The sequence below is a fragment of the Octodon degus genome, unplaced genomic scaffold, assembly GCF_000260255.1.
Source record: "Octodon degus isolate 3935 unplaced genomic scaffold, OctDeg1.0 scaffold00029, whole genome shotgun sequence".
Classification (NCBI taxonomy): domain Eukaryota; kingdom Metazoa; phylum Chordata; class Mammalia; order Rodentia; family Octodontidae; genus Octodon; species Octodon degus.
In genome coordinates this window covers 16,498,064-16,509,675 of record NW_004524605.1, presented here as the reverse complement: position 1 = coordinate 16,509,675, position 11,612 = coordinate 16,498,064, and the positions used below count along the sequence as shown (strand labels likewise).

The following is an 11,612-nucleotide window of genomic DNA, read 5'->3' as shown; positions in this document are numbered from 1 at the left end:
TGGTGGCCCACACCTGTAATCCCAGCACTTGGGAGGCTGAAAACAGAAGGATCACTAAGTCTGATCTGTGTAGTGAGACCCTGCAGGCCCTGTACTAAATACAAAAAAAGGTTTATGCAATTATACGAGTTGCAAGCTTTATTAGAAGACTTCTTCCAGAAACACCATTTTAACTTGAAAGAACAACTCAAAGATAAGCTGTGGGCCCTCAAACATGGGTATTTGTTACAACCTTTCTCAAAGGAATGAAGTCTTATTTCAAAGAGAAACAATTTTCTGTTGCCAATGACAGAATTAAAGTATCACAAAATAATTAGAATTGTAGAAAACTTAGCAATAATTTGACATTAGTTTTGGAAACTTATCTTGCAATCATTAGCTCAAACTTTTTTCTTTTGGGTAGTACCAGGGATCAAACCAGGACCTTGCGCTTGCCAGGCAAGCACTTACTCTACTGAGCTGTCTCCCCAGCCCACTCAAACTTTTCTGATGACATCAATGGTAATGTTGGAGTTTTTGAAGTTACATAATGAAAGGTTTCCACATTTGGACACCTATATCTCCACTACTTCTAGGTGGTCAACACATGATAAATACAAGGATAAAAGATACAGCTCAAAGGCAGAACAGACCAAAGGATTTGACCACCAGAATACACAGTGTTCATGTATGATTTCAGATTCTACACTACAGATATGTTCATACTAGGTCACTTGTAGAGCTTTAGTGTTGGATCACTCAGAAAAGGCTCACACTCGCTCCCTCCTAACTACACAGCTGCATGAGCCCAAGTTGTCATCTCTAATTGCATTAACCAAACCAGGTACGATGCACACAACAGATTTTTGACATTTGGCCAAATAAAGAGAATTTTCAGCCAGGCATAGTGGTGCACACCTGCCATCCCAGCATTCCACTCGGGAAGTGAGGCTAAAGCAAGAGGATCCTTGCAAGTTTGAGACCAGCCTGGGTGATATGAAATGAGCTTAAAGCTAGCCTGAGCTGCATAACAATATCCTATCTCAAAAAGACAAAAAGCAAAAAAAGAAAGCAAAATTCCAAGTATACCAGGGGTAAAGCAGCAGTTCTGGAAGTCTTCTTCCATATGTCTATGTAACTGAACATTCTGAAGCAATTAGTGCTTTTGGCAATGCAGTGTCCTCACTCGCCTGATTCACCAGATTGGACACCATGCCACTTTGGGCTCTTCCTCAAACCCAACATGACCTTGAAAAGTAAGCATCTGGGTCAACTCAGGACATCACAGCCAAGAGAAGCCAGCCAAGGCCCTGGAAGGTGGTTTCCAGAACTCAGAAAGTGGCAAAGAGCGGTGGGATAAGCATGTTGGAATCATTTGCAAGGGTACTATAGTAAAAACTGCTATTAAGGTGGGTTGTCTTCTTAATTTTTAACATGAACTGGATTTTCTAATCATAGTGGGTATACTCAAAGGTAGATTCAGACTCCCTGTAGTGTGGGTTATATATGATAATCAAGATGCAGTCAAGTTGAATTCCACAAGAAACTAAAGGCCAAAAGCATTTTTCACTCATACAAAATGATACTACCTAGAGGATTGAAGGGAAAGAATTTTTCTATTTCTGGATAGGTGTCGTCAGACGCAGGAACAGAGCTTTGTGCTTTGACGGTCTTCTCCGTGACCTAGAACCGCCCAAGAAAATATGGCTTAGTGAGAATCACAGCTTTAGCAAATGAAAACAACAACAGGCTGCAGGCCCCCTTCAAGCAGTTGCCTCACCATGTAAAGTTTTCAATTTCATATAGATATGATTATACCTAAAAATTCACACATAAATGTATTTCTAGTAGTTTGACACACAAATCAAGTCAAAAATGTAAGTATTAGCACCTGTCAGCATAAGTTATCATGAATGCTGAGCAGGGTTCATTCAGAGCTAATCAACCTTATCACCCAAACCTAAGAGGAGAAAATGGGCATGAATTGCCCAGCAAAGTAGCTAATCCTTGAAGCCAGTTTTGGTTTACAAAAGAGTGAACTGGGACCGGGGAGATGGCTCAGTGGAATAAGTGCTTCCCTGGCAAGCGCAAGGGCCTGAGTTCAATCCCCTATTCTGCAAAAAAAAAAAAAAAAAAAAAAAGTGTGAACCAATACTATCTTAACTGTATTTTCTTGGTTAACATGAACAAGTCTGTTCCCCAAACAGATATAAGAAGCAACTAAAATCCAGGTGTGGTGATGCCCACCTATAATCCCAGCACTCAGGAGGCTGAGGCAGGAGGACAACTGCCAGTTGAGACCAGCCTGGGCTGCAAAGTGAACTCAAGGCCAACCTTAACCGCATGGTGAGACCCTGTCTCAAAAAGACCAAAACAAAAAACTAAAGACATTCCAGGGCCTTTGAAGAATTGTCATATGCCAGAACAAAGCCCAAATATTCTTAAGACTTTCCCTTGCTTCCCTCATGCACACTTGGAGGAAAACTCAGCCACAGAGTTTCCCACACTTTAGTTCTGGGCAACATTCTCATTATTCTTCCATCATTCTGCACCTGTGTTTAACATTTTTTTCTAATTCAATTCACTTTTCTACAAATAAATAAAATAGAGGGCCGGGGAGATGGCTCAGTAGAATAAGTGCTTGCCTGGCAAGCACGAGGCCCTGAGTTCAACCCTCGGTTCCACCAAAAAAAAAACCACAAAAAACAACCAAAAAAAAAAGATAAAATAGTCCTATGCTACACTACATAAGGGTCGGGGAGATAGCTCAGTAGAACAAGTGCCTGCCTGGCAAGCACAAGGTCCTGAGTTCAAGTCGCAGTACCACCAAAAAAAACCTACATGAAAGTCATGGGTCTGTTTGTTAACACACACTGAAATATTCAAGGCCCTAAACCATAGGCTAACACCTTTCATGGCAAAATGCTCCTTGCTTGGGACACACTGACCTGTAACTGACCACACTCACAAAGATGAGGGTCCCAGGAAAGGTCCTTTCCACTTTCAATACAGGGAAGCAGAGGTGGTACCTGAATAGTAACAGCAGCTAGACCCCTTGGAGCCATCCTCTCTTAGTACTTTCTGTAACTAGACACCACCCACCAATCTGCTTTTAGGTGCTAGTTAAGCACAGATGAGGCAAAATTATGTTAATTACTTCTAAGATTTCCAATCTGTAGGTATACAGAAGCCCCTGAGTTCGATTCTCCTCTGTCCACCTATGTTTGCTAACACCCATTTCTCTTCCACTCAAAGGGGAAAGTCAGGCAAGATGCCAATAATCATTTTAAGAGTCAAAAGTGTTTAAATGGGAGCTGGGGAGATGATGGCTCAGTGGAATAAGCGCTTCCCTGGCAAGCGCACGAGCCTGAGTTCAATCCCCGGTACCGCAAAGAAAAAAAAGTGTTTAAGTGTTTCAACAGTGTCTTTTTATTTTTTGTTTAAACAGTGTCTTTATAGCCAACACTTACCTTTTTGGCAGAGAAGTTCGGTTTTTGTCTGAGCGGTCCATTACTCTTTCCTGATTTTTCCGTAGCTCTGTTGACAGTTCCCAAAGCCTTCCGGCCCGTTTTAGGCAAGGGTGGTGGAGCACCGAACATCTTGCCTACAGGCAGTGTCGAAACCTGAGACCGCCCATCTAAGGCTTTGACTGCAGAGATAAGGAGAACCCGGAGAACGCCAAGCCAGTCACCGGCCTCGCAGCCCAACGCAGTTCGTGCGCATGAACCCGACCTAACCCTCACCCAAACCTGACCCACACTCGGCAGAGGCGCAGCTCACTACTCTCGTAAGACCCCCCTTTAAGATACCGAGCTTCCAAGGGTAACAACCCTGGCTAATCATCCCAAAGTGCACCAGAAGCGGGCCGGCCCGAGCCTCGCCCGCGACTCCAGCCCCGACCGGCGCGCAGCCCGAGCGCTCACCGGGCCCGGCCCCCAGCTTCAGCGCCTCCTTTGGGCCCCCGCGGGCGCCAGGCTCTCCGTTTTCCTGATCCACAAAGATTCGAGTCGCCATCCTGGGTTGCACTGCGGGCAAGGCGTGTAGGTCGGTCACCGGCTCTGGGGAGAAGAGTAGCAGCTGCCGCGCAGACCGAACTTCCTACCAGGCGCGTCCACCCAAAACCATAGCACGGAGAGCTCGGCCGGGCTCGGACGCGGCCGGCCAGGCAGAGGCTCCACGCCGCTGCAGCGCAGGCAGGCAGGGCCGGCACCCCTCAGCTCTGAGCCCGGGACCCCGAGAAGCCCGAGTCCCGCTGCGCCCCTACCCGCCCACCCGCGCGTCCCTGCACTCACGCACCGAGCTCCAACAGCCAAACTCAGAAGCTGCAGCCCTCGAGGCTGCACCGCGGTTTAAACCATAACTGATGACCCAATTGGCGGCCGCGGGGGCGGGGTGTGAGAGAAGAGCCAATCAGAGGAAGCGAAGCGGTCAGCGCCCGCCCACGGCCCTTTCGCGGGAAGGTCGCAACGAGGAAAAAAAATACTGGATCGAAATACTTAAGAAACCGGAAAGGCTTTTTCTCTTCTATAACTTTAAGCTGCATGGACTGAGGCATCGACCCAATAATTTTGCTTTATTTCACTACTGTCTTTTTTATTTAAATAGCGCTATAGAAAGGTTTAAACATAAAAATAGGAAAAAAAAATGCTAACTGGGGATTGTTCCCAGGGTTTTGCAATGAACTACTACATCACCAGCCCTTTTTTTATTTTGGGATGAGGTCCCGCTAAATTGCTCAGGCCGAGCTCCCACTTACACCACCACCAGGGCCCAGAGTGCTAAGGCTTGGGCTAGGTCGCTCCACCCTGAGGACTGCATAGTTATATTGATACGAGATGTTACCAACCTCCAAACATGATATAAAGGAAATCGAACTCCCACAGTTAGATGTCTGAGATGCAGAGTTCGTGCTCTCTAAAATACAAGAATTGATTTTAGGAACAACAGAAGTTAAGAGTAGGAATTTATAGAGAAATCTTGAGCTTTGGCCCAGGGACCTTACGTCTAGAGAAATTTTAAATAGCAAAACCCGCGTGGGTGCCCTGTGTTTTACAGCTGTGACTGACCAATAAGACTGTGAGAACAGCTGCTTAGGTAATATTGATGGCTGGGGAGGAGCCGGTCACTCAGCCAGCGGGCAAGGGAAGAAACAAAGACCTCAGGTGGGTAGGTACCTAGGTAGGTGAGGGATCTGGGGTCCCATTGGGGGGTGACTGGTGAGTCTTTTTTTTTTTTTCCTGAACCGGGGATTGAACTCAGGCCCTTGCGATTGCTTGCCAGGGAAGTACTTATTCCACTGCGCCATCTCCCCTGCCCCAAGGTGAGTCTTTAGGCCAGGTGTGACCCATAGGCCCACTCTTGAGGCCCCGGGCTCTCGCAGAAGCTCCGCTCCACAGCTGTACATTGTTTTGACCTTCTGCCTGGACTCTTCCCAGGGCCCACCCACTGCCTACAGCGTTTTTACACTTGATCTTGGCCAAAAGGCCGAGAAGCGATACCTACAGCGTTTTTATCTCACCTAGTTGTCTGTAGGAATATGCGTTTCCACCTATTTTCAAATACCGTAAAAATTTGGCCGGTTGGAAGAGAAGAATGGAGACTCTGGAGAGTCACGCGGCTCTTACTCTAGTGACAGTCCTCTCTCCCTGCGCAGTCCTTAGCACCACCGACCTGCAAGGGACCCTTCGTGATCGGGAGGTGGTGCAACCTCAGGAAAGTTTGCCGTCATTCATTGCACTTGGAATAACACGGCCTCACGGGACGTGGCTGCCAAAAGCCTTCCCAGCCGGTGCCTTCCCGCCACCCTCACGCTGTGACCGTCTTCTCCTCGCTCCAGATGCACAGCGGTGCTTTTGCTTCCTTAAAACCTCCAATTCTGTGTCTACTCCGTCCTCCAAGAGGTTTCCTCAAAATCAAAGGGGATTCTCCCGGAAGAGAGCCTCCAAATAGAGCTTGTTTCTGTGAGCAGAGGCAGGTAGAGAATTGGATGTTAAAGGAATGTAACATTTATTTTGAAGTTTCAGACACACAAAATAATTTATGAGGAAGTCCAGTGTGGTGGTACACACCTGTAACCCAACGCTCGGGAGTTGGACAAGAGGACTGCCCTGAGTTCAGAGTCGGTCTGCGCTACATAAGTGAGGTCAAGGCCAACTTTCAGTACATAGTGAGACCCAGTCTCAAGATGATGATGAGGAGGAGGAGGAGGATGAAGATGATATATGGGGGTGATCAAGAAATAGTGCAGTTTAAATTTTTAAAATACCAGTAAAAAAAATACTGCTATTTATCCCCCTCAAATTTTCATAATTTTATCACTTCAAGCACCCCATTGTTCTTAGAAGTTTCTATTAATTTTTAATTTAAACATTCACGTTTTTGATCACCACTTATATAACACTATAAAATGTAGGATTTTAAAAATTCGTAATTAGGGCTGGGGAGATGGCTCAGTAGAATAAGCGCTTGACTGGCAAGCGCAAGGGCCTGAGTTCAATCCCAGGTTCCACAAAAAAAAAAATTCATAATTAAGAAATATGATACTTCTAATTTTTATACCTCAAAGGTCTACAAAGATTTCATCTGGTTGTTTTGTTTTGTTTTTCTGAGACAGGGTCTCACTGTGCAGCTCAGACTGGCCTGGAGCTCACTTTGTAGCTCAGCCTAGTATCGAACTTGCAACAATCCTCCTGCCTCAGCCTCCCAAGTGCTGGGATTACAGGCATGTTCCACCACACCTGGCTAAAGACATGGTCTCCTCTTAAAGATAGTTACACTACTAATTTCTCTTAGTTCATTGGAAAGAAAGGTTTGTGCTAATACTATTTGTCCATATCTTGTACTCTGAATAACTAATATAAACACAGCAATACACAATTTTTAACCATTGTTACCCTCCTATTATCTTGTTTTGAGGGCTTGCCAGTTAGCTTAGTTGATTAAAGTGCATGCTTGTGCAAAGTCAGTCAGGCGTGGGGGACCGCGGTTCGATCCTCCACATGCCGCACTGAGACCTGACTTTAAGGCAGCCTAAGCCAGCCAAAAAACAAAACAAAGCATCCTTGTTTTGAAATTTTGTTTTATTTTTTCTTTTAAAATTGAACTTCAAGTTTACCTTTCTTTTCTATAGCACCAGCCTATTTATTTATTTGTTTATGAAACAGGGTTTTGCTAGGTCATTATTTTGCCTAGCATAGAGGCCAATAAACCTGCCGCCTCCGCCTCCCAGAGGGCTAGGATTATAGGTATGTGCTACCAGCCAGAGACAGACGTCCTCTCTCTCTCTTTTTAAGAGACTAGAATAAAAATGATACAGACTTTTAAAACAATAGGAAATTAGTGATGGTTGATATATTACACATCGTTATCTTTAAAGTAGTTGTTCAGATTATCAGATATAAGTATGCAAAAGTGATCAATTAGACATTAACTTTTCCTTTCAATAAACCAATAGAAATTAGATTTTTCCAAGCTATCCTATATATATATATATATATATATATATAAAATGTTTCTTCCCCCTTCTTTCTTTCCTTTCTCTTTTCCCCCATCCAAGTTGTTCTTTCTTTTTGAAAAGTTTCTTTCCTTTTCACAATATCTATTGTAACTTTTGGGTTTTATTCATGCTTTCAGTTTCTTTCACTAGGAGGACAATAGGACGTTTGCACATGCAGGTCTGATTTACTTAGATTTTTTTTTTTTTTTTTGAACCAGGGATTGAACTCAGGCTGTTGCACTTGCCAGGCAAGCGCTTATTCTACTGAGCCATCTCCCAGGCCCCAAAGGATACTACAATTCTCTTAAAATTCTATCCTGTAAAAGTAACGTGTGGCAGCTCACACCTAGGAGCCGCGAGCTCTGAGTGGCTGAGTCAGGAAGATCACAAATTTAAGCCCCGCTGGACCAATTTAGCAGCACAGATCCTTATTTTTTAAAGTAAAGAAAGCTGGGCCTGGTGGCACACACCTGTGATCCCAGGGCTCAGGTGGCTGAAGTAGGGTGAGTTCCCTGAGTTCTGAGGCCAGCCTGGGCTACATAGTGAGTTCCAGGCCAGCCCAAACTGCACAGTAAGACCCTGACCTAAAAAAAAAAAATAAAATAAATAAAAAAGATAAAGAATAAACTAAGGGGAATGCGCCGGGGAGCGTGACTGCGGGCGTGGGGCAGCAGGAGCCGCGGTGCCGGGCCGAGTGAGCGGTGAGACAAAGGTGAGAGGTCTTACTATGCAGTTCAGGCCATCTCGGAACTCACAGTGATTCTCCTGCCTCTGCCTCCCGAGTGTAGGGATTGCAGGCTACTTGCTGAAGGCTTTGTGTCAAGACAACAGTTTTACACCTTTGTGCTGAATTAGAAAGGCTTGTGGAGAACCAGGGACAAAGAAAGGAAGCAACCTACTTCTTTGACTATATAAGTTTGACTTCCAAGATGGTGATACACAATTGTTCCTTGGATTGGGCATTTCTCTTGTTGAGGACCGTAGCTTGTGAAGCTTCCAGAAGTGAGCTTGGAACCATCACTGGTGCTCATTTATATCTTGAACTGAAAGCATGAGTGAATTCTGGCTGTTTCAACTGCTACATTGCGGAGCAGCCTCAGCCTAAAAGGCAGCGACGAATTGACCGCAGCATGATCGGAGAACCGACGAACTTTGTGCACACGGCTCATGTCGGCTCAGGAGACCTGTTCAGTGAGCTCCATCCAGAGCCAGATGCAGTCCAAGGGAGGCTACAGCGTGGGGATGGTGGCCGGCTTGCAAGTGCAGCTCGTGGACACCACGGCGGGGTAGCGTCTGGCGTCATTATGAATTTTGATATCTCCTCTGACCACTAGTCTTACCATTTTGTTGTCTTGTGATTGCATTCTTTCAATGTTAATTACAAAAGAAGAAGCGTGAGGACGCATTTCCCTTCCTCAAAATGACCCGGCCGGCCAGACGTGGCCTTCAGCCCTGAGGATGCCGCCGGCCGTAGACGCACGCGCGTCCCCGCAGGCAGGCGGCACCGGGGCCAGGCCTGCAGCGTCCAGGCGTCACCAGCGGGGCCTTGCCTTAGCATGCTGTGCTCCGTGACTGTAGCCCCGGCCTGCAGCTCTCCCACCTTGCTCACCTGCTTCCTGCCTCCAGCCCTCCGCCTTACGCGTTCCCTGTTAGGCTGCAACCCTGTCATTTGTTAACTTGGCACCTTAGTGTGTATTTTGGAAGGTATGTGACCTGCAAGCACAGTCACCCTTTCTTTGTTTGAAACTTGAGCAGAGTAGATGTCTGCATGCTCTAGGAATTGGGTTGGTGGCCTGAGAGGCGGCGTGTCTCTTCTGCCTGGGCTGATGACACTGCTGCTGTCAGAGCCTGGCTGTGGCCCCAGCCGTGTCCGGGCTCCCAGAGGGAGCTAACTCTAACTTATTTTTAGCTGTCTTGGCTTTTTGGTCTGTTGAACTAGAGTTGTGATAAGAGAAAAGCTTGCGTGCCGGAGGCCTTCCTTTGTTGTAAATGTTCAGTGTATTTGAGAGCAAGGACCTGTGGTTGTGAACAGGTGTGGCTGTGTCTGCGTGGTGCGCTGAGGCTCGTCCTGTCCCATTCTAGCTACGGCTTCCTCCGTGAGCCCTTCATTCCTTGTGTACTTGTTTGAATTTCGCTGGGCTTCACGTGTAATATTCTGGTCCAGCTGTCTCTGCCAGCGGGGTGTCGAAGTTCAGGCCTGTGCTCCTGGCGGCAGACCCGCAGAGGCTTGCAGCACGCTGACCTGGCGGACTCGCTGCCTGTGAGAACGACCTCCAGGTGGCTTTTTATGGTGAGAGGCCTTTGCTCAGGTTCTAAACTGTTCTTTTTCACAAATTTCGTGTATTTCAAATATTTCTGTAAATGTTCGCCTTCATAATAAAGCATAGGGTCAGATTGAGTCAGTAGTTTGTAGTATTAAAACGTTTAAATCCTAATTCAGACCTATCTACATTTGGTAGGATTAACATTTTCATGCAGGAAATGGGGCTTAATGGAAACTTAGTGAGCTACGTCCCTTGCATAGAGGAACGAGGATAATTTTCTCTTTTGCCTTCATTTATCCTTTTTCCCAGGGAAAATCTTAGTCCCAGGTTCTTGTTAAACAGGTAGCTCAAGAAATGTTTGGTTTATGTAAGTAAAACAGCATTTCTCAATTTGATTTGCCCAGCAGAGCAGGCGCGGAGGACCCGATGCCCGTAGTCTGCCGCTGCAGGCCCCCCCCCACCCCCCACCCCCGGCCGGGCACACCGGGCGCGCGTGGCTCCGGGCTGAGCGCAGCTCTGTCCCCCAGCGCTTCGGGCAGCCCTGCTCCTGGCGGGCGCTGTTGGCCTGCGCTCCCCGTCCCGCTAGCTGGCCGGCTGGCCAGGGCTGCACGGCCGCACGCTGTGAGGGCGGCGCTGGGCTGGCCAGGCAGGGGCGCTCAGTTTAAATTGAAGCTGATCACATAAGTAGGCTTTCGGTTCTCAGAATTCCTTCTCTTGTTATGCTTTGCTGAAATGGATGCTAACAGCTGCGGATAGAAGCGCAGGGCCAGGCCGGGCTCCTGAGCACAGCAGTCGGCCTTGATGTTGTGTAAAACGACTTCGGCTCAGCACCCTGAAGATAAAATGGACATATTTTTATAATATAAACATACTTTTTTTGTACATTGTGTTCATTCTTGAATAAAGTGAATTCAGTGTTGGCTTGTAGATATTAAAAAGAAAGTATTGATTTTGATTCAATAAATGTTTTCTTTCACAAAAAAAAAAAAAGAGTAAGCTAAGTATGGCTGGGTGTGTTGGCACACTACTGTAATCCCAGCACTCAGGAGGATGAGGCAAAGGTATAGTTTTGAGTCCAGAGTCCAGTCTGGGCTACAAAGTGAGCTCAAGGCCAGCCTGAACTGCATAGCATGACCCTGTCTCAAAAAGACAAAAGATAAAGGAAGGAAGACAAAAAGACATGTGTAGCTTTATTCTCCTTTCCCTGAACCTTTTTATCCCAATCCCTTTCCCCCCTACATCTCTTTCTTAATTTCACATCTTCATGGTCCACCATCAGCACACAAAAGCATTAACTTTTGAGGCTAAGGCTGTGCAGCTTTGAAGGCTCATTTCCCGTCTTCCATGATTTTCAGGTACAGGGTTTATGAGCCTTCGCCCCACACAGCCCCAATGAGAAGCGCTGATTTTCCCAAGATCGCAAAACCACCCTCTTTGGCCACACATTTCTCACTAATGATACCCCAGATCAACTCTGCCGTCCTGGCCTATTACAGGGGAATAATTTACCCCATTGCCGACCCCTCATTTGGAATATCACACGGTTCCAGTTAATTCACTTTCTCCTAATCTAGCAGTGCAAACAGCTCCCGGCTCAGAACTAGCCCCTACATTCTTAGGCCCTCTTGAAAATCTTCCACAGAGAATCCAGACCATAGAAAATATTCCCTCTACCATCCAGCACATTATACAGTTCCTCTGGGAAATGTGCTCTCGGGTCTATGCCTCATTGATTAGTCTTAGACCCTCATAAACACATTTTAGGAATATTTTTAAGTGAGCAAAACAAATTTTGAATAATTGGCTCATGAACTCTACTCTCAGGCAAATAGTTTGACCCTTCCTTTATTGCCTTGTAAAATCAAAATTTAGGT

The 11,612-nt window shown here is 46.3% G+C and overlaps 1 protein-coding gene and 1 pseudogene across 1 annotated transcript in view; one reads left to right on the top strand and one right to left on the bottom strand.

Annotated features, from left to right (window-relative positions):
* Nucleotides 1–4,394, bottom strand: part of Pttg1 (pituitary tumor-transforming 1) — a 6,569-nt gene extending 2,175 nt beyond the window's left edge. The window contains exons 1-4 of the mRNA XM_012514320.2: nucleotides 4,276–4,394; nucleotides 3,903–4,037; nucleotides 3,450–3,628; nucleotides 1,569–1,662 (exon numbers count right to left, since the gene is read on the bottom strand). Of these exons, the coding sequence (XP_012369774.1) occupies nucleotides 1,569–1,662; nucleotides 3,450–3,628; nucleotides 3,903–3,993 (364 nt within the window). The 5' untranslated portion in view covers nucleotides 3,994–4,037; nucleotides 4,276–4,394. The remainder of the gene's footprint in view (nucleotides 1–1,568; nucleotides 1,663–3,449; nucleotides 3,629–3,902; nucleotides 4,038–4,275) is intronic.
* A 4,131-nt stretch (nucleotides 4,395–8,525) lies between these two features.
* On the top strand, nucleotides 8,526–8,764 carry LOC101584759 (annotated as a pseudogene).
* The last annotated feature ends 2,848 nt before the right edge of the window (nucleotides 8,765–11,612 follow it).